The sequence below is a fragment of the Terrapene carolina genome, unplaced genomic scaffold (assembly GCF_002925995.2).
Source record: "Terrapene carolina triunguis isolate 2854851 unplaced genomic scaffold, T_m_triunguis-2.0 Scaffold66, whole genome shotgun sequence".
Taxonomy (NCBI): domain Eukaryota; kingdom Metazoa; phylum Chordata; order Testudines; family Emydidae; genus Terrapene; species Terrapene triunguis.
In genome coordinates, this window is record NW_020664417.1 from 42,920,067 (window position 1) to 42,941,514 (window position 21,448).

At 40.5% G+C, this 21,448-nt stretch overlaps 1 protein-coding gene across 1 annotated transcript in view; it reads left to right on the forward strand.

Annotated features, from left to right (window-relative positions):
• WWC2 (WW and C2 domain containing 2) overlaps positions 1-21,448 on the forward strand; it is a 162,969-nt gene that overhangs the window by 111,974 nt on the left and 29,547 nt on the right. Inside the window, exons 10-12 of the mRNA XM_024194493.1 lie at positions 7,912-8,001; positions 8,837-9,459; positions 17,830-17,953. Coding sequence (XP_024050261.1) covers positions 7,912-8,001; positions 8,837-9,459; positions 17,830-17,953 — 837 coding nt within the window. The remainder of the gene's footprint in view (positions 1-7,911; positions 8,002-8,836; positions 9,460-17,829; positions 17,954-21,448) is intronic.

Here is a 21,448-nt window from a genome sequence, read left to right on the forward strand (position 1 = left end):
AGCAAAGGGTGGATTAAGCAAGGTTTGATTTACGCCCTTTTAAATGCTTTAAATTGTGGTTTGTTTCAGTTATCCACAGAAGCGGGTGAGGTGTGATCTCAGCCCTTATGAAACTACTGAAAAAATTTCCTCTTGACTTTTTGGATAGGAAGATTCAATTTGATGTTTTAAAATGTTAAACCTTTGTCTTCTTTGTACAGTTCACCCTTCAATAACGGGAGCAGGCAAAGGCTATATGTGCTGCACTCCGGAAGTCTAGGTTTGCAAAGGAATTGGACTAGGTTTGAGGATAGGATGTAGGGAGACTTGTGGGAAGGGGCTGGCAGGAAAAATAAGGCAATTTGGAAGGAAGTATAGCAGAGCAGGATTACTCAGAAGAGAGCCAGCATGTTGGTGTGTTTAGTAATATATGTAGTCTCAGGAATAATTCCTGAATCATGTGCGAATTAGAAGTGGATAGAGCCTTATAGATGTAGAGGACTGTTTGAATTAAATTAAATTTCCAAGGAAGAAATTAACCAGCTGTGTTAGTAATATCTGATTAAGTTATCAGAGATGTGTTGCCCTTTAACATCCATTGATCAAGTAATAAACAGGAAAAACAAAATAATAAAATCACATTTATAACCAATTAAAGAGTGTAAATGAAGGGTTTGATAAGTAGGCTAACAAGTAACAACTGGATTCTGGTTCTTATGCTATGATTTAGCAGTTGATTTCTTAGTCTGTGTCTGAATTTGCATGTTTATCACTAAGGATATGTGCTTATAGGTATGTGCACACGAATAAGACACATTCTTAATTTACATGAGTATAATAAAAGAGTAAGTTACATTTTCTTCCGCTGTGAAGAAGAGATGTGATAACGATATTTTCCAGGACTCCAGTTTACTGTGTGGCTGGCTGGTGACCCATTCCGGACTGGCCTTTCCCTCTGTCCCTCCACAAACTATCCTCTAACTAGGATGGCAGAATGCTGTGTCTCTTCCGAGGCTGTCAGTAGTTCTGGTATTCTGCCTTCTGACCAGCAGGTGGTACTTGAAGATTAGGGTGGCTCATGCATGCTTGCTAATGAATCTCAACCTGTAACCTTTATAACTTAATAACTAAATCCCATACCTCCAAAGTAAATAGGCTCTTTTCACACTAAACTTGATTTGCTGCATCTCGTGCTGACTCGGAGGTACTCTAAATGTTGTAAAAAGATTCAAAGGTGAATCTTTTCCTGAATTTTTAAACTCTTTTAATTAATGTTCAAACCTCCGAATGTTACTTCCTGGAGGACAAAAGAATCACCCCTGCAGTGATTGTGGGAGCAGCCAGTTCACAAAACCCATCTTTTCTTCAACAAATGGCAGTGTGGCTGCATTGCAGTCTTCTTTTATAATCTTCAGTGAATACGGTAGGCTTCTGTGTGGTTCAAATGAGTACGTCAGCTGTGATTGCTGTAATGAAGCAACATTTTAGAAAGCAGCAGATCCTATCAAAGTTTGACAAGAATAGTAAGAAAAAGAGGTCTGAACCAAAAGATTTGCTGTGTAAAACCAAGTTTCACAGTGTAGTCTAGGGATATCTGGGAGAGGGTAGGTAAAACTGACGTGAGTAGCTGTACTCACAGACCATTTACAAAAGTGGGTAAAGATCATATATCAGATTCAAAAAAGCATAGGCAAAGCCTATCCTGGCTACTCTGAGGAGCCTCCCATATTATCGCACAGAAATAACATTCTGTTTTTCCTAGTTATGGAATTATCAAAAGGGCCACCTGCTGTTTCTCCTTGATTTCCATTTATGGTAGTGAGTTCCTTTATCTTTTTGGCCCTAGGAAAGGTTCCCTGATTAATTGTAGACTGTCTGGTCTTTGAGGGAGTTATCTAGTGAATTCGAAGTTTTTCTGTGTCCTTTTCCTTTCATTATTGCTTCTAAAATGGTGGTATGGTCTTGTGTTTGCATCTACAACAATGTCCAGATCATGTTGGGAGAAGAAGGTGGGGTGGGGGGCAGAAGAAGTGAAGCTGCTACATTTTGAGGTATCGCCTACTCAGTTAGAAAACTTTCTCATGTGAAGGAACTATCCCTAAGTCTAGAAAAATGGCTGATGTGTTTAATATTTTTTTTCACATTTAGACTGTGTTGTGGAAAAGGACTAAGACAAATTCTCTGTAGTTTTCTAGAAGTTCTGCTGATAATTCAGTTGCATTCCTTTAAAACACACTAAATATTTTTGTTCTTCTTCTTTTAACAAAGGGTCAGGTCCTCATCTGATGTAAACTTCACTAGAACTATATCAATTTATAGCAGCTGAAGATCAGGCCTAAAATATTTTTCTTAATGCTATTTTAAGTCTCATCTAAATGTCTTTATTTTATGTATATATCTGTAGAAATTACAGATTGTATAATTAACTTAATTTCTGAAAATAAGTTGTTAGGTTGTACTTTGAAAAACACATGTATAATTACCTAACACTTTGGCATATGAACTTTAACAATACATGATCTATTAATAGTCACTAAAGAAATATTTTTAAAATAGTGTAAATCATTCAGGTAGGATGCTAATGCTTTCCCCTTTACTACTCATGCAAATTGGCCATCATTTTATGTAACTGGGGCTACAGAAAATCCTTGACATAATCCTAGTCCAAAATCAAACCCTTCTTGTCTTTAAACTATTATACATTCAGCAGGAAATACAGCATGCAGAAATGCTGGTCTTAAAACAAGAAATACCTTTATTTTGACTAGACTTACTTTATTTGTATCAGGCTTGGGGTGAAATCCTAGCTCCACTGAGGTCATGGATTAAACTTCTGTTGACTTCCTTTATCACTTAAAAGAATATTCCCTTTAGATTTCCGGACTTGACTCAAGATTTGTTTACCATCATTGCTGAAACAATGGCTGAGCATATGGTACCAGTAGCAAGGAATATTTAAAGATGACTTAATAGGAAATCAAAACGTTTAGAAATAGTGACTAGGAGGATTAAATTCAGTAAATGAATATGAAGCATTATCAGTTAGTTGATTTCCATTTGATATCAATAATACCTAAAATATAAATATTGCATGACTTCAAAAAATTTCCCAAAGCCTCAGGTTTTTTAGTTTATATTCTATGGCAATCTGGTACTCCTGATAGTGATTTTATGCTGTCAACTTGTATTTGTGACTCAGCCATCCTATCACTGAAATCTTTGAGATTTAGTGACAGAATTGACATCGCATTCTAAATTAGATGTAATTTCACTTAACACTAACATTGAATCGGAATAATCAAATGTTATTTCCAATGACTGAACTGCATTAAATATAATAGCTAGAGAAATCTTAGAAGTACCAGTAGATTGATTTAGAGGAAATTTCATTTTCAGCTGATTGTACAGCCCTGCTCACAGGAATATAGGTATATGCGTAAGGGACACCAGTAAGAGCAAAAGGCTTCTTATCACATTTTCTCTAGTCTTCATTGTTGCTGGTAACTCGGAAGTTACAAATTTTTGCACCTCCTTCCTTACCTAGTTGCTTCTTCTACAAGGGAAAGTGAAAAGCCACAAAAATATTAGTAGAAGATTAACATTGCCTGGGGAGAGAAAAACAGGAGAAACTATAGTTAAATAACTGCAGAAAGAACTGAAACATTACAAAATGGCAGAAATGGGGAAAAGAGTCTGAAATCATAGATTATAACAAGCAGCAGAAAAAGCGAAAGGGTTTAGCTTGGGAGCCCTGGGAGACTATCAGCAGCAATATCAAGACACTGAATGGGGCCATCCCTACTCAGCATCTGCTTAAAGTTAGGCTTCTCTTTAAGTGCTTTGCTTAGTCCTGGGACCCTCTGAGTGTAATAATCTGTTTTTCATGCAGAAATAGTATCTTTGAAGGTGTACTTTGCATTTGCATTTGAACCTTGATTTGTTCCTGCTGGTACTGAGTGAGGAGTCTAACGGGAAAGTTTAGAAATAAGCCTAAAACTTCTTAAAACTAACCTAACAAATGGCTAATACTTGTGATTCAGTGAAATGTTGTGTGTAACTTGACTGAGCAATGGCTAATGGGGAACATAATAATCCACAACTATGGGAAGGGCATTAGTTACTCCAGGAAGAGATAACAATGTATCTAGCATTATGTATGAATTTTATCAATACATTAGAAGCAAGAGGGAGACCAAAGACAGGGTAGGCCCACTGCTCAGTGAAGAGGGAGAAACAGTAACAGGAAACTTGGAAATGGCAGAGATGCTTAATGACTTCTTTGTTTCAGTCTTTACCGAGAAGTCTGAAGGAATGTCTAACATAGTGAATGCTAATGGGAAGGGGGTAGGTTTAGCAGATAAAATAAAAAAAGAACAAGTTAAAAATCACTTAGAAAAGTTAGATGCCTGCAAGTCACCAGGGCCTGATGAAATGCATCCTAGAATACTCAAGGAGCTATAGAGGAGGTATCTGAGCCTCTAACTATTATCTTTGGAAAATCATGGGAGACAGGAGAGATTCCAGAGGACTGGAAAAGGGCAAATATAGTGCCCATCTATAAAAAGGGAAATAAAAACAACCCAGGAAACTACAGAACAGTTACTTTAACTTCTGTGCCAGGGAAGATAATGGAGCAAGTAATTAAGGAAATCATCTGCAAACACTTGGAAGGTGGTAAGGTGATAGGGAATAGCCAGCATGGATTTGTAAAGAACAAATCGTGTCAAACCAATCTGATAGCTTTCTTTGATAGGATAACGAGTCTTGTGGATAAGGGAGAAGCTGTGGATGTTCTATACCTAGACTTTAGTAAGGCATTTGATACGGCCTCGCATGATATTCTTATCGATAAACTAGGTAAATACAATTTAGAAGGGGCTACTATAAGGTGGGTGCATAACTGGCTGAATAACCGTACTCAGAGAGTTATTATTAATGGTTCCCAATCCTGCTGGAAAGGCATAACAAGTGGGGTTCCGCAGGGGTCTGTTTTGGGACCGGCTCTGTTCAATATCTTCATTAACGACTTAGATATTGGCATAGAAAGTACGCTTATTAAGTTTGCAGATGATACCAAACTGGGAGGGATTGCAACTGCTTTGGAGGACAGAGTCATAATTCAAAGTGATCTGGACAAATTGGAGAAATGGTCTGAGGTAAACAGGATGAAGTTTAACAAAGACAAATGCAAAGTGCTCCACTTAGGAAGGAAAAATCAGTTTCACACATACAGAATGGGAAGAGACTGTCTAGGAAGGAGTACGGCAGAAAGGGATCTAGGGGTTATAGTGGACCACAAGCTAAATATGAGTCAACAGTGTGATGCTGTTGCAAAAAAAGCAAACGTGATTCTGGGATGTATTAACAGGTGTGTTGTGAGCAAGACACGAGAAGTCATTCTTCCGCTCTACTCTGCGTTGGTTAGGCCTCAAGTGGAGTATTGTGTCCAGTTCTGGGCACCGCATTTCAAGAAAGATGTGGAGAAATTGGAGAGGGTCCAGAGAAGAGCAACAAGAATGATTAAAGGTCTTGAGAACATGACCTATGAAGGAAGGCTGAAAGAATTGGGTTTGTTTAGTTTGGAAAAGAGAAGACTGAGTGAAGGACATAAATCCACACCATGTAGAGGTCAAAGCATAGGGGTTTATTACACACAGCGCTGGCGGAGTGTCACCTGGCTTATTAGGCTCAGAAACACTGTCAATCAATTGATTACAATGAAATATATAGATTTTCCATGGGCGGGGGAAAGTGACGGGGTAGGCAGTTCCACACCCCAGGATAGGTTTTGCAGCAAGACAAGATAACACATTAGCCAATGGTTAAAAGGTTACATAATGTCTCCGCCCATGGTCTCAAATTAGCAAGTTAACATTTAATTAATACTTTGATAAAATGTTATTAATATAAAATATATATGTTGAATTCTGATTTGGGGTCCATAGGAATGGAGTATCTCCTTTGATTGTCCGACAGGTACATGTCTAGGGGATAAAGCAAAGAAACAGTGAAAGCATATGAAAATAGAGATTGTCTCCTTTATGTCTTAAGGCAGGGCATTGGTCCCTTGGAAGGGAGGTGGAAGGATGCCATATCATTATAGTGACATGTGCCAATATTTCATAAACTCAAGGTTGGATCTGTGGGAAGACTGTTTTCCCTTCAGGAGAAACACAATAGGAACAGGGATTCTTTGTTCAATTTGAAACATTGGATGAAACATAATTATTCAGTTATTGCTTCAACATTTGGCATTTCTACTGACCAAGCAGATCTTAGCAAAGGCAATGTTATTTTGTTTACCTCAGCTTTCTCTTAGCTGATCACTATTAGCTAGGCCTCTGGTCTCCAGACCAAACTCTGGACTTTGGGTCTGAAAAAGAGCTGGCACAATCCATATACCAGGTTGTTATATAACATGCACATGGATTTTAACCCTTCACTGCGAGGGGACATGATAGCAGTTTTCAGGTATCTAAAAGGGTGTAATAAGGAGGAGGGAGAAAACTTGTTCACCTTAGCCTCTAAGGATAGAACAAGAAGCAATGAGCTTAAACTGCAGCAAGGGAGGTTTAGGTTGGACATTAGGAAAAAGTTCCTAACTGTCAGGGTGGTTAAACACTGAAATAAATTGCCTAGGGAGGTTGTGGAATCTCCATCTCTGGAGATATTTAAGAGTAGGTTAGATAAATGTCTATCAGGGATGGTCTAGACAGTATTTGGTCCTGCCATGAGGGCAGGGGACTGGACTCGATGACCTCTCAAGGTCCCTTCCAGTTCTAGAATCTATGAATCTATGAAGGTATCAATAAATGGTATGCTAAGGTAAAATTCTGAACAGGAGTCTAAGTGTCAGAAGAGCTTTTCTGACAGATCTGTCAGACTTTTGAATTGTCAGCCAAAAGAAACAGACACATTTCACCACTTGGATCTTTAGAGCTAGACTGGACAAATGTACAGTAGGGAACAATCCTACATTGGGATGAAGATGAGCTGGATGATGTGGGGGGGGGGAATCTCATCTCTAACTTCTATGACTCTATCGAGCAAAGACTGGAATCTTTGGGATGCAGTACTGTGTGTCCTGGATTCCTAGATACTATCCAACATCTCTGAATTCTAAACCTACTTGTTAACTTGGATCTTGTTTTGGGTATCAAATATTTTTCTATATCCATATATGAAGCATCCGATGTACAAAGGGACTCGTCTTGATTCCTGTTTCAAACAGCAGTATGTCAACGTGCACTATGGAACTTACTGTACACAGTAGCAGTGTCCATGCAGCGAGTTGCTGCACAAAGCTGGTGTGCTGTTAGATTTACTCCCTGGCCTGCTGCTTGCTAAGTCTCCACGTAGACAAACCCTAATGATTTTGCTTCAGTTTTTCAGTTTTTTTCCACACTGTTCCCCAGAGTTCTTAAATTTTCAGAATTTACACTATTACTTGCTTTCCTATTTAGTTTCCTGGGGGATTTTTGGTGGAACTATATTAGATAAGCAGCCAATATACAGCTTCCTAAAATGCAATAGATACAGCTTTTACTCTTTTTAAGTTATGGATGTTTTCCAAACTGCTATCCCCCTTCTTTTCTTTCTCTTTGCATGCATGACATTTCTCTCGGTATCGTGTGTATACAGATCCCATTTATTACTTGTATGATGACTCAGGTTTGTGTGATGCCTTACATTTCACAGTCCCTATTCTAAATTTCTTAGAATCTTAGACTGTACAATGTAGTTGGAAGCTAGGGCGAGACCAATCAGAGTCTGAACTGATTAGCAATGACAAGCAAGATAAGGAAATGGGTTTTAAGGAGGAGTGGGAGGCATTAGCTTTGTTTCTTATCTATAAAATATTCTTCCATATTTACTTTGTGCCTTGTATATTTTATAATGTCTTTATATACTTGAATATAGTTCTTTTTCCAGGTTGAAATTGGAAGAGAGAAGAAAAGAGTTGGTTCAGAAACTTGAAGAAACTACAAAGTTAACTACTTATTTGCATTCGCAGCTTAAAAGGTAAGGCTGCATTTTACATTATGTTTTAACAAGAAAAAAATAAAGACCTGTTTTCAGCTGTGGTGCAGCAGCACTGAATATGTCTGTACTTCATTCTTAGATTTTCTGCTAGATGGAGACTGAAACAAGTTCATTTTGATAATTGTGGCAAGATACATAGGTGCAGTTGCTTCTAGCATTCTCTGTGCAAATCTACTGTATCTATATAACTTTAGTAAGTGTACAAGAATGGATTTTTGCGCATGTTTTATAATTAAGAAGAGAGCAAAGCATCTTCTTGCTTAGATTAAAAAAATGGTTAGCAACCATCTTTAGTACATGAGATGTCTCCAAAAGAACTCTTGTTCCTAATGAAAATCCTTGGGGTTTTTTGAATATGACTGTATCTATAAGCTTGACTGCACGAACGTCAGCTTTTATTACCGACAGAGCCTCATTGCATGCACATATTTGTAAACATTAATGTAAACAGTTTGTTCTGATTTTATTTTTTCTTTTCAGTTAACTTATTTTTTTCCAGAAATAAAATATTTGTTGCAATGAAAGATAACCCCAGCGACATTTTTCCCATTTTAAAGTCTGACTTTATGATATTATATTATTGTTAATTTTATAGTCATGACAGAGGGCTACCTACTGTACAGAGGATTTAAAGACCCGTTCACTGCCCTGACAGGATTATAATTTAGATACCTCATGTCACTGTTATAGGGATAGCATCTCCTTTGTGGTCTATGAGTGCACTCCTTCAGACCTCAACTTTTACTGTTGTGTGCTGGTGATCAGGTCTATAGTAGATTAATAACATAAATGGTTGTTTGTCCTTTCTTTGCAGTCTCTCCGCCAGTACATTATCTGTGTCTTCAGGGAGCAGCCTAGGATCCCTGGCATCCAGTCGGGGGTCTCTGAACACATCCAGCAGGGGGTCACTAAACTCCCTCAGCTCCACGGATCTCTATTATAACCAAGGCGATCAAATAACAGACTTGGACTATCAGTATAAACTTGACTTCATATTGCAAGAAAAGAGTGGTTACATTCCTTCTGGGCCTATCACTACCATTCATGAAAATGAGGTGGTCAATTCCCATGGGAGACTGGGTTACAGTGACTCTTCTGGATCTTTGGCAGCAGGCCACGCTCCAAAATTGACCGAGCCACCTAAATCTGTGACATCACTGTCTTCAAGATCCTCCCTTTCTTCCTTGTCCCCGCCAGGGTCTCCTTTGGTTTTGGAAGGTGCATTTTCAGTGTCTGCCCAAGATTCCCCCCTGCACCACCTCATCACAGACTTTGAAGACTGTGAATTGCCTGGTGATTTTGCAGGCATTAGTCTCTGTGAGAACCAAATGTCATTGGACTCTGAAGCCAGAGCAACATCACAAGCTCTTACAGATGATAAAGATCTCAATGAAAGTGTTAAGCAGCCTTTGTCATCTTTACGTGAAGGAAATGCAGGTAAAGAAATAATTGTAGTCTCAAATCTCTGTGTAATGGATAAAAATTATTAACTAAGGTCCTGACTTTTAAATATAGGGCTGCCTCTAATATGATCAATAACCGATTTGGGCAGGCTACACCTGCACTTGTGGGCAATCGTATATACTAGGAACAACATGTAAATTTTTTAATTTAGGGTTCTGTCCTACAAAGTGTGGAGTCTGCAACTTACATTGAAATCAATCCAATGAACTTTACAGGATGAGGTCTTTAGTAGGTAATCAACTATCTTCTTTATTACCTTAGAATATAATTTGTTGTTGGTTTTCCAAAATAGTATCTGAGCATTGGTCAAACTCTTCTCCCACTGAAATCAGCGGTGCAACTCCCATTCACTTAATTTAAACTGAAAACATTCAAATATTCTTTTTTTGTTGGTTAAATAACTGAGCTGTGCAAATACACTCTACAGATGTCTAGGCTGAAGCTATCCAGATACTAGCTGTACTCATGCACTCTATGAGGATTTTTTACAAGCACCGAGATCTATAATCTTTGCAAGACAGCAGTGATGCTGTCTTGTGGTTTTTAGGCCCAGAAAGATGTGTTTTCTTTGAAAATTTGCCCAAGAAGGATGAAAAGAGCAGAAAACAGAGAGAGGCAATTAGCATGCAGTTGCACTACTGAGCTAATTAATAGTTGGGATTCAGTAACCACTGTATTGGCTGTTTAGGGAATCCTGTACTAATATGCTTCTTTTCAGTTCTATATGAAGAACTCTGCTTGTTTAAGTTTTACAGTGGAGAGATATGTTCAGATTTGGGGGAAGGCGGGGGGGACGGAGAGTTAGCTTTGTGTAAAGTATTGCCCTGCCATCTTCTGGCCAAGATAAGTTGCTGTCCAGCCTTGGTTTCTTTTTTTATTGCTTTTGTTACTATGTACTATGTGACTTAGGAGAAGAGCTCATACACATCTCATTTTTCAAAAAACAGATTCTGAAATCTGGTTAGCATGGTCACTCCGACCTCATCAAACTGTAGAACTCTGTGGTGCACTGGTGGTGATAGCCAAATCTGGTGGAACAATAATCCTTGTCAAAATGGCTCCAGTGGGCTGACTTTGTCAAAGTTGAAAGTCTATGTGATGCATGAGCCTCTACTATTTAGTTTCCAACATTTTTTTTAAAAAGTCATTCTCGTGCAGTTGTGAGAAATAACAAGGAATCTGGGCACTACCTAAAGGGCAAAGGAAGGTTGCATGAGCATCCTGTGGAACTGTAAGTGACTTCAGTATGAATACCTCAGTTCTCAATAACTAGCAGGTCAAAAGACAGGAATCCTGAATAGCAATAGAGCAGTGGCCAAATCTCTTATGCCCTGCCATAGCTATCCCTCCTTCTTCTTTGCAATAATCCCACTAAGGGGAAAGGGGTGGGGAGAATCTATCCAACAGTAATGGCAAAGTGAGTCTTTCTCTGATGCTTGTAGTTTGTTAAGCCCAAGGAATGGTGGCAACTTTGTAGAGGCACAGAAGAATGTTGCTGTCTCCATTCTCGAATCAGCAAAAAAGTGCAGAGGAGATACCACTAAGAATGCCAACAAATGGAGGATTACGTCAATTTAGGTGCAAAAAAACTCCAGTTGTTGAATGTTGGAGGATATTTTCCTCATTCAGGCTATGCAAAGAAGAAACATCCGTATAGATTTGCTGCGTGCAATGTAAGAGAGACTTTCATTTGTTGACAGTCTTCTGTAATAATATATATTTGTAGTTCCCCTGTCAGTGAGATACCTAATGCCTCCTAAGTGACAGTTGCAACATTATTAAAATCCCAGTTGCCAAGATGTGATTAATCGCTACCGAATCTAAAGTGCTGGCTTTGTTGCAATTGTTGAGGCGTATATTATGTTATGCCATCCCTGCACATTTATTTTCTGGCTTTTCTTATGGCACTTCTGGTTGGAGGAATAATGGATTTATCTTGTCACATACTATGTCCATTTTGCCATTGAGGAACAGAGATTAAAGAGCCTAATTCTCAAAAGTGCTGAGCCCCTGCTGCCCTGTTTGAAGTCGATGAGAGAACTGAGTTCTCAGCACTTCTAAAAATTGGGTCCTGCATGACTTGCCTGAGTTCATACAACGACTGTGTGGCAGCGCTAGGAACACAACCCAGATTCTCTTGAGTCCCAGGCCTTAATCACAAGATCATCTGTTATCTTTTTGACCACCTGTAACAATTATTCCTCAGTATCTGTGAGTCCATCCACACTTGGAGCTGGAGGTGTAATTTTCAGCTTGGGTACATAGCAGTGTAGCCGTGGTGGTGCACACGGGCAATGGGATAGGTTAGTCAGCCTGAGTGAAGTCCCACCCCGGACCCTACTTGGACAGGCAGTCCCTTATGCCACCCAGGTCACCACAGCTACCCTGCTATTTTTAGCGTGCTAGCTCAATCAAAGCTAATGCATGTGCATTTACTCTAGCTGGAAATTACAGCTCCAGCTCAAAGTGTGGGCATGCCCTGTGTGTCTTGTGGCACGTTGCCCTGTGTGTCTTGGCTTTAGTTGTTCACAACACACTTTCCTTGGGAGAGGATCCTTCCGTCCTTGCCTTTTAGACCAGAACAAGAGAAGTACCTTTAGCTTTAGAAACTTGTGTGTCTTGCAGGCCCCACTGTGTGAGGGCACCTGCAGCGTGATTCTCCTCTGAGCTGGAAGACAGCATGCTATCTTTGAATGGGAAGCATTTTTCTCTTTAAAAACCAGTTTCATTAATTATTTGAAAAATACAGAAAAATAAATTATAGAAAAATAAACAGATTCCTCAACATACCTAAGCTTTACATTGCCGAAAGTCTACCTAGGCAGGCTATTGTCAGTTTCATTCATATGCTTCCAAGAGATCAAATCCTTGTGTCGGACCCTCTTGTCTGGCACAACAGAATGTCTCGCCAGAAAGTGTATTTTATTTATTTATTTATGTTAGGCTGCTTCTCTTTCCTTTAAATAAAAAAATCCTCCTTCTTTCTAGTGATGTCCAGATAGGAAGAAATAATCATACGCTCAATGGCCTTTGTGTACTGGGGATGTAATTTCCAGGACACACATCCTGCTTTCTGTCCAATCAGTTATACTAGTCTGTGTGTGTGGATTTACCCTAGTGATCAAAGGTGAATAGTTGCTGTGTCGGAATTGCCATATTTCAGGGCTGTCACTGCCCATTCAGTCTTGCAGGAGAAGATATTACCCTGATTGATTGGCATTAACTGTTTCTCTTTTCCATGAATCCTCAAATACAGTTTCAGAAGTTAGTTACATAAATCCCATTTCATTACATATGTTAGGTCTATAAATGCTATTTTCTTACCATTCTTCATCTCCCACCTGCTGAGTTATTGTGAACCAAAATAACGATGTACATTTTTCAAAGATTTGTGTTTTTCTAAAAGAACATGTAGCCAACATAGTGATCCAATTGATTCCTAATTAACCATTTCAGGTCTACATTGGCATTTAATTGTCTGACATAGGTATTTGGGCATCTAAGTACTAATTTGATTGTCCAGATGCATAATGTGGAGGTGCCCAATTTATATGCCCAACTTTGATAATTGGAGCCACAGACTCAGTCATTTGTGGCTGGAATTTACCAGCAAGGAGCACCTGGAAAAAACAACCCCAAAAAAGCTAAATTTTTAAAGGAAAGATAGAATTAAAATATCTATTATGTAAATGAATATATTGCAGCATCTTTTTCAATGGTTTTATCATGCTAAGAATTTCAATACTTTCCAGTTCATAGCATGGGGAGCCAGCAGGGGATTGCATGAGGCACTTGGGACTTCCTTTTGTCTCCTTCAGTTATGCACAGAAAGAGATATCAGAAGTTGACTAAGGACTTGTCTACCCAGAGAAGTAGCTATTGCAGAATTAGTGGACTAAGCTAACCCACACACGGGCACTCTTAGTGTGGAATAAGTGTGTCCGCATAGGGAGCTAGTACACTACAGTAACTCCTCACTTAACGTCCTCCCGCTTAACGTTGTTTCAAAGTTACGTCACTGCTCAATTAGGAACATCCTCTTTTAAAGTTGTGCAATGCTCCCTTATAACATCGTTTGGCTGCCTGCTCTGTCCACTGCTTGTAAAATTCTGTGGAAGAGCAGCGACTTTACAAGGTAGCAATGCACAAGTTCCTCTTCTCCGCCTCCTCCCTCTCCCTTCCAGCGCTTCCCCCACCGCCAAACAGCTGTTTGGCAGCGCTTAAGACTTTCTGGGAGGGAGGGGGAGGAACGGGGAAGCTCTGCGTCTCCACTCCTCCTCCTCCCTCCCAGAAAGTCCTAAGCGCAAAGTGCTAGGAGGGTGGGGGAGGAGCGGGGAAGTGCCACGTCTCCGCTCCTGCCCCTCCCTCCCAGAAAGTTCTAAGTGCCACCAAACAGGTGTTTGGTGGCGCTTAGGACTTTCGGGGGGGGAGAGGAGGGGAAGGAGCGGGGATGCGGCGTGCTCCAGAGAGGAGGTGGAACGGGGACGGGAAGAGGCGGGCCTGGAGCATCCCCCGGCAAAGTCGTTGCCTGTTCTTCTCCTGGGAAGCTGCTGCCAGGAAGGTGCTTCCTAGTGTCCTTGCCTGCAGCGGGCTCTATCTTTGTGAGGTAAGCCAGGGGCAGTTCCCAACCACAGTACAGTACTGTACAGTATATAATGCCTTTTGTCTGCCCCAAAAAAATTTCCTTGGAACCTAACCCCCCTGCATTTACATTAAATCTTATGGGAAAATTGGATTCATTTAACATTGTTTCACTTAAAGTTGCATTTTTCAGGAACATAACTACAACGTTAAGTGAGGAGTTACTGTACTTGCTTCATGGTGCTTTAAACTCACACCCTGGCTTTTTTTGTGACAGTTTTCCTGTGTAGACAAGCTCTAAAGCCCAAGTGTTATGAATCTGTGAAGTGCAAAATTAGAGCTTTACTTTACCTTTACTTCTTGCTGTTCTTTGTCTTTTCAGTGTGATGGAACTTAGTGTTCTGTCTGCTTTAAAAGCCTCACAGAATCTGATGTAAGAGGCGGGGGAATGATTCAGTTCAGTTCTTCAGTGGCCAGATGGGTCACAACCAATTTTAAAAAAATACAGCTTAGTTTCAACAACTAACTTTATGCTAACTTTCAATACTCTAGCTGTTCACAAAATCCAAGTGGGCAGGGCGAATGAAGAGACAGGTGTGAAAGGCAGGCATACTATGACCAATGAGAAATCCAAGGCCCTGGTTTTGTTGATTTGAAGAAATATAGTTTTAAATGTTTTGATGGGATGATATGGAGAAGAGGAGTATAGGTCAGCAAAAAAAAAAAAAAAAGCCCTAAATTGTAGCTCTCGTTCTTGATAGTGTCACTGTAGCTTTAATTCTAAAAGCACTTATTTTTTAAAAACTATAAATGAAGTTAATCCTTATGCTGAGATTTCCTATTATTAATATATGTAGTGCTGTGAGTGTATAAATATAAAACAAAAATATATTAAAAAGCCTACATTAAAAGTACATTAAGTTTGCAAAATCAAGCACTCAAAAGTTAGGAAATGCGAGAAACAATTAACTCCGCCCCTTTGTATGTCTTTATTATGATCACGTACAATTTTTTCCACAGGACCCCTGCCTCACTCAGTGCACAGGATGAATGGTGCTCAGGGAATGAATCAGGTTGTGGAATGAATTAGGCTGTTGTCTGTAGGACACTTGCAGCTGGTAGGAGCAATTGTAGAAAGCATTCTGCTCAGCCCTGGGATGGAGCATGTTAAGTAACTGTGTGGATGGTGCATGCATAGTCTGATCAGCTGCTAGGCAGCTAGGCAGGGGTGAAAGTAACTTAAAGGACTTACCGGTACGCCGGAGTCCTGAGCGGGCGTGTCCTCAACAGGAAGAGGTGGGGCCTTTCAAGATTTAAAGGCCCTGGGGCTCCGGCTGCCCCAGGGCCTTTAAATCACCCTGGAGCTACCAGCTGCAGAGGTGGCTGGGAGCCCCAGGGCTCAGGGGCGAATTAAAGGGCCCAGGGCTCCTGCCGCTACCCTGAGGCAGCAGGGCTCAGGCTAGGGCTGGGATAGCGGTGGCAGGGCTCTGGCGGTGATTTAAAGGGCCCGGGGCTCCGGCTGCTGCGGGGAGCCCGGGCTCTTTAAATCCCCACCGGAGCCCAGCTCCCGGGGCTCCAGAAGCCGGGCTCGGATGGGGATTCAAAGGGCCCGGCGCTCCTGCCATTGTGGGGAGCCCCGGGCCCTTTAAATCGCCTCCAGAGCCCTGCTGCTGCTGGGGTAGCGGCGGCAGGGCTCCGGCAGCGATTTAAAGGGCCAGAGGCTCTGGCCACTGGGCTCGGGTGGCGCTTTAAAGGGCCCAGGTCTCCCCGCAGGGGCCAGAGCTCCGGGACATTTAAATCCCCGCCTGAGCCTGGCTGCCGGAACTCCGGTGGTGATTTAAAGGGCCCGGGGCTCCCCACAGCGGCTGGAGCCCTGGGCCCTTTAAATTACCGCTGGAGAAGCCGGTCCAGTCCGGCATGGCGTACCGGCTCTTGCCGGTATGCCGTACCATACCGGCTTACTTTCACCTCTGCAGTTAGGAGGATAGAGCTTGCTCAGTGCAGATGGAATAGTCTGAGTCCAGGTCTAAAGTAAAACTTACATTGGTATAACACTGTTGCTCAGGGGTGTGAAAAATCCACCCCACCCCTCCAAGCAAAGCATTTCTACTGACCTGACCATGGGTGTGGACAGCGCTGTGTCAACAGGAGAAGCCCTCCCATCGACATAGCTACCGCTTCTCATGGAGGTGGGTTAATTATGCTGACGGGAAAACTCCCATTGGCGCTACAGTGTTTTAAGGGTAGACCTGACTTGAGAATTTAGCTGTCAACTTTTAAAAAGCTTCTACGGATCATGTGCAAACTGCAGGTTTTTTAAATAGGCTTATAATTTGGTCTAATTTATGTGGATTTTCACAAAGCAGCAAAAGGCACATCCTTGACACTAGGGCACTTCCCCTATACCACACCAAATTCATGTCCATGTACCAAAGCATCAGAGTGTTAGAGCTCCTCAGTGAAATGGTTATAAGAATTTTTTGAATGTGAGCAAAACCTGTTTTTCCCTAATTTAAATCTTGGAAATGGCTGTACTGTTTTAGCTGAAACTTTCACACACACAAAAAAAATTTCAGTCTGAGGCAGACATCTTACATGGAAAATTTCAGCCTAAATGGTTAAAGTTTGACAGAGTATTATAAGCAACTAAAAATAAGCTTCTATAATGGAAAGCAGATAAACTTAACTATAGGTGGTGCTTCCAGTGCCACCTATTACAATACAAAACTTCTCTGCAGATAAAGTGCCTCTGTACTTGTCTCTTGTAGGCGCTTCTGTATAGGTGAAGTACATACAGATTTACTCTCCTGTACAGGTCCCTGCTGGCAGCAACCAACTTGGAATAACCATGAAGTTCTTCCACAGTCAGTCTCTGTCATTGTCAAAGTCAATTTCAGGCGTCTGTGGTTATTCCTGGGGGTAATCAATAAATCTTGTCATCACCTTCACCCCTCACATGAGTGGAAGGGGGAGCACTTCATCATCAAGGAAAAAGCATTTGTACTGCTACAAATAAAAGCAGAAATGTAGCAATCGATCCTCTAAACCGAAGCCTTAAATTTTTAACATCTTAACAAGATGTAAAGTCATGACTCAGGAGGTGTGCATAACGCATACCAATATCCTCACTCCTTTGTAAATTTAAAAAAAAAAAAGCTCCATAGGCCTGCAACTTATTTCATGGCAAAATGATGCTTTCAATGAATGCTGTGTGTGCACTGCAGGACACTAGCATATGAATATGACTTGGAGGTTAAAATTAAGTAGTAGCTGGTGCTAAAGGTTCTCTAGCGTAAGAAGTTTTTGAGGATCGTGTTAGGCATTCCTTGGCTAAACCAAATGGGAGTTTGCATTTCTAGGAGGGAAAATCCTGAAGCTTCTATATCACTTATATATTGTTAATAAAGCATAGTTGTCAGCCCTGGTTTTGTGTGCTGCTGAAATTTTATTACAGTGAGAATTTAAAATTGGAAATGTAGGTTCAAAGCTCAAGATAAAGACTAATAAGGGTGAGAGAAGTCTGTGTTTGGGAAGGGAATAATAGTTCTACATTTTCAAGCTCATCAGTTTAGACACATAACCCCCTAACTAGAATAAGCGACAATAGTAATACATCCTGTATCTGTTCAGTGGGGTGAAACAGAATTACTCCATGAAATTGAGCTAAGGGTCATCACTTTCAACTTGGCAGTGCTCTAAGCTGTGCAGTTACTTTGCTGGTAATTGTCTAGCACTAATTTTTATTCTTCCTCCCTTGCTTAGGTGTCGACTTACCAAGAAGAGCAGTAAGTCTGCTGCTTGAGGAGAAAGCAACTTGTGTATCTGCTGCAGTGTCTGATGAGTCTGTGGCTGGAGACAGTGGTGTATATGAAGCTTCTGTAAAACAGTAGGTTTAAGAAACTGAGAGACTTTTTGACTGAAATTAGCGCACTTCGGTCCCAGGAGATTTATTTCTGTCCTGCCCATCCACCCATTTGCAGCTTAATTTATAAAGAAAAGTATATTAATAAAATATTTACTTTTTTATAAATTAGGAAACATGCACATTTTAGTGGACCACCAGTGCTACTATAGTTAAGGTTTAGATTAAAATTGTTTTAGTCACCTTAATTTGGCCATGTTGCTCTAATATAGTGTTTTCTATTCCCATTTCTCTTGCTAAAAGTATGTCCTAAGCAGAAATATAATATGTAAACTATAGGTTTCTTAGAACAATAAACAAATTTTAGCACAGATAATAGAATTTTAAGAATATTCCAAACAAAAGCAGACTATGGGGAGTCTCTAGGGTCTTCAGTGTTCACCTCAACTTTTGCATGTATCTGATATTAAGAGATCTGGGGAGGGAGGTTTTTGGACTTCAGGATGTGTGTTTTAATGAGATGCTTACCTAATATCCCTCTTTTAAATGTTCCAGTAGCAGCCACAATAGCCTTCCTTGCTGGGCAAATGAAGGTACATTATGGCAGGGGTTCTCAACCTTTTTCTTTCTGAGTCCCCCTTCTCCCCCTGACCCCCCAGCATACTGTAAAAACTCCACAGCCCATGTGTGCCATTAGGGGGGCTGGCATTAGGGGGTAGCAATCAAGGCAACTGCCTGGAACCCCATGCAACAGGGGCTCCCTTGAAGCTACATTGCTCGGGCTTCGGCTTCAACCCCAGGTGACGGAGTGCAGGGTCCTGGGCTTCAGCCCCATGCGGTGAGGCTTCGGCTTTCTACCCTGGGCCCCAGGGAGTCTAATGCTGCCCTGGACCCCTGGTTGAGAACCACTGCATTATGGTGTCGTAGAGGGAGTGGGGCTTCATTAAGTTCTGGTAAAACTTTCTCAAATCAAAAAGACAAAACAAAACCATTCAGATGAAACCTAGCATAGAAGATCTTGTGAGATTTCTAGCATTCTGAACTAAAATCTTACCAGAACATCTCAGGAGTATCCACACCACTCAGTCCTGTCCTAAAGCTGTGGATCTGTACTTCAGCCTGAACTCTAAGGCCTAAGCTAAGCCTATTCCACATCAGATCTTATTGCTACTTCCTTGGTCCCTCTCTAATGCAAGGTTTGGGTGGAATTAGATTTACACAGGTAATTCTCAGCTTGTGATTAAAGTAGGGCAGTTGATTAATCAGTTAACTCACGTGATTAACTCAAAAAAATTAATTGCAATTAATCATCATTTTAATCACACTGTTAAACAGTGGAATACCAATTGACATTTAGTAAATATTTTTGGATGTTCTACATTTTCAAATATATTGATATAAATTACAACACAGAATACAAAGTGTATAGTGCTCACTTTATATTACTTTTGATTACAAATATTTGCACTGTAAAAATGGCAAACAAAAGAAATAGTATTTTTCAATTCACCTCATACAAGTACTGTAGTGCAATCTCTTTGTCGTGAAAGCGCAACTTACAAATGTAGATTTTTTTTTTAACTTAACTGCACTCCATAACAAAACAATGTAAAACGTTAGAGCCTACAAGTCCTCTCAGTCCTACTGCTTATTCAGCCAATCTCTAAGAGAAACAAGTTTGTTTACCTTTACGGGAGATAATGCTCCCTGCTTCTTATTTACAATGTCACCTGAAAGTGAGAACAGGCATTCGCATGGCACTTTTGTAGCCGGCATCGCCAGGTATTTACGTGCCAGATATGCTAAACATTCATATGCCTCTTCATGCTTCGATCACCATTCCAGAGGACATGCTTCCATTCTGATGATGCTTGTTTAAAAAAAAAAAAAAGTGTTAATTAAATTTCTGACCGAACTCCTTGGAGGAGAATTGAATGTCTCCTTTTCCATGGTTTTACCCGCATTCTGCCATATATTTTGTGTTATGGTAGTCTCGGATGACGACCCAGCATATGTTGTTCGATTTAAGAATGTTTTCACTGCAGATTTGACAAAACACAAAGAGAAGGTTCCAATATCAGATTTCTAAAGATAGCTACAGCGCTCGACCCAAGGTTTAAGAATCTGAAGTGCATCCCAAATCTGAGAGGGACGAGGTGTGGAGCACGCTTTCAGAAGTCTTAAATGAGCAACACTCTGATGCAGAAACTATAGAACCTGAACCACCAAAAAAGAGAATCAACCTTCTGCTGGTGGCATCTGATTCAGATGATGAAAATGAACATGCATCGGTCCGCACTGCTTTGGATTGTTATCAAGCAGAACCCGTCATCAGCATGGACGCATGTCCTCTGGAATGGTGGTTGAAGCATGAAGGGACATATGAATCTTTAGCATATTTGGCACATAAATATCTTGCGACGCCGGCTACAGCAATGCCATGCAAACGCCTGTTCTCACTTTCAGGTGACATTGTAAACAAGAAGCGGGCAGCGTTATCTCCTGCAAATGTAAACAAACTTGTTTGTCTGAGCAATTGGCTGAACAAGAAGTAGGACTGAGTGGACTTGTAGGTTCTAAAGTTTTACATTGTTTTATTTTTGAATGCAGTTATTTTTTGTACATAATTCTACATTTGTAAGTTTAACTTTCATTATAAAGAGATTGCACTACAGTCCTTGTATTAGGTGAATTGAAATATACTATTCCTTTTGTTTTTTACAGTGCAAATATTTCTAATAAAAAATAAATAAAAGTGAGCACTGTATGCTTTGTATTCTGTGTTGTAATTGAAATCAATATATTTGAAAATGTAAAACATCCAAAATTATTTAAATAAATGTATTCTATTTTTGTTTAACAGCGCGATTAATCATGTGATTAATTGCGATTAATTTTTTTTATCATGATTACTTTTTCTTATCACTTGACAGCCCTAGATTATAGTCATGTGCAGTGACTTGTGCTGCTGTATATGGCTGTCATGGAGACTATCTGTTGGGTCCCAGTCCATCTTGGTCACAAGAGCATACCTCATGCTGCTTATCACTATTGCAGCAAGCAGAATATGAATAAGCAGGATCTATGGGGATCTTTCCTATCCCTCTAAAAAGCTAACAATTGTGGGGCAGATGGAAGAGGGAAGAAATCTCCTTCCTGTCTACCATTCACCAAGAGATGGAGGAAGGAAAGAAGAGAAAGACTTCCTTTGTTTCCAGCAACAAAAGGTGGGGAGAAAGAGTGGGTGTTTTTCCTCTCTTTTGCCTGCAATCAAGAAGTGATTGGGCAGCTATGAGAAGAAAGAGCTATACATGTAGAATGGAGTCCCAATCACAAACTAATCATGGCATGATGTCTTGACACTGTATTGAATGTGTGCATTGTTCTTTTCATCAGTAAGTGATGTATTTAGCCTGTGTTATCCAGAAGGTTAGACTAGATCAGGGGTCGGCAACGTTCGGCACGTGGCTCGCCAGGGTAAGCACCCTAGCGGGCCGGGCCAGTTTATTTACCTGCTGA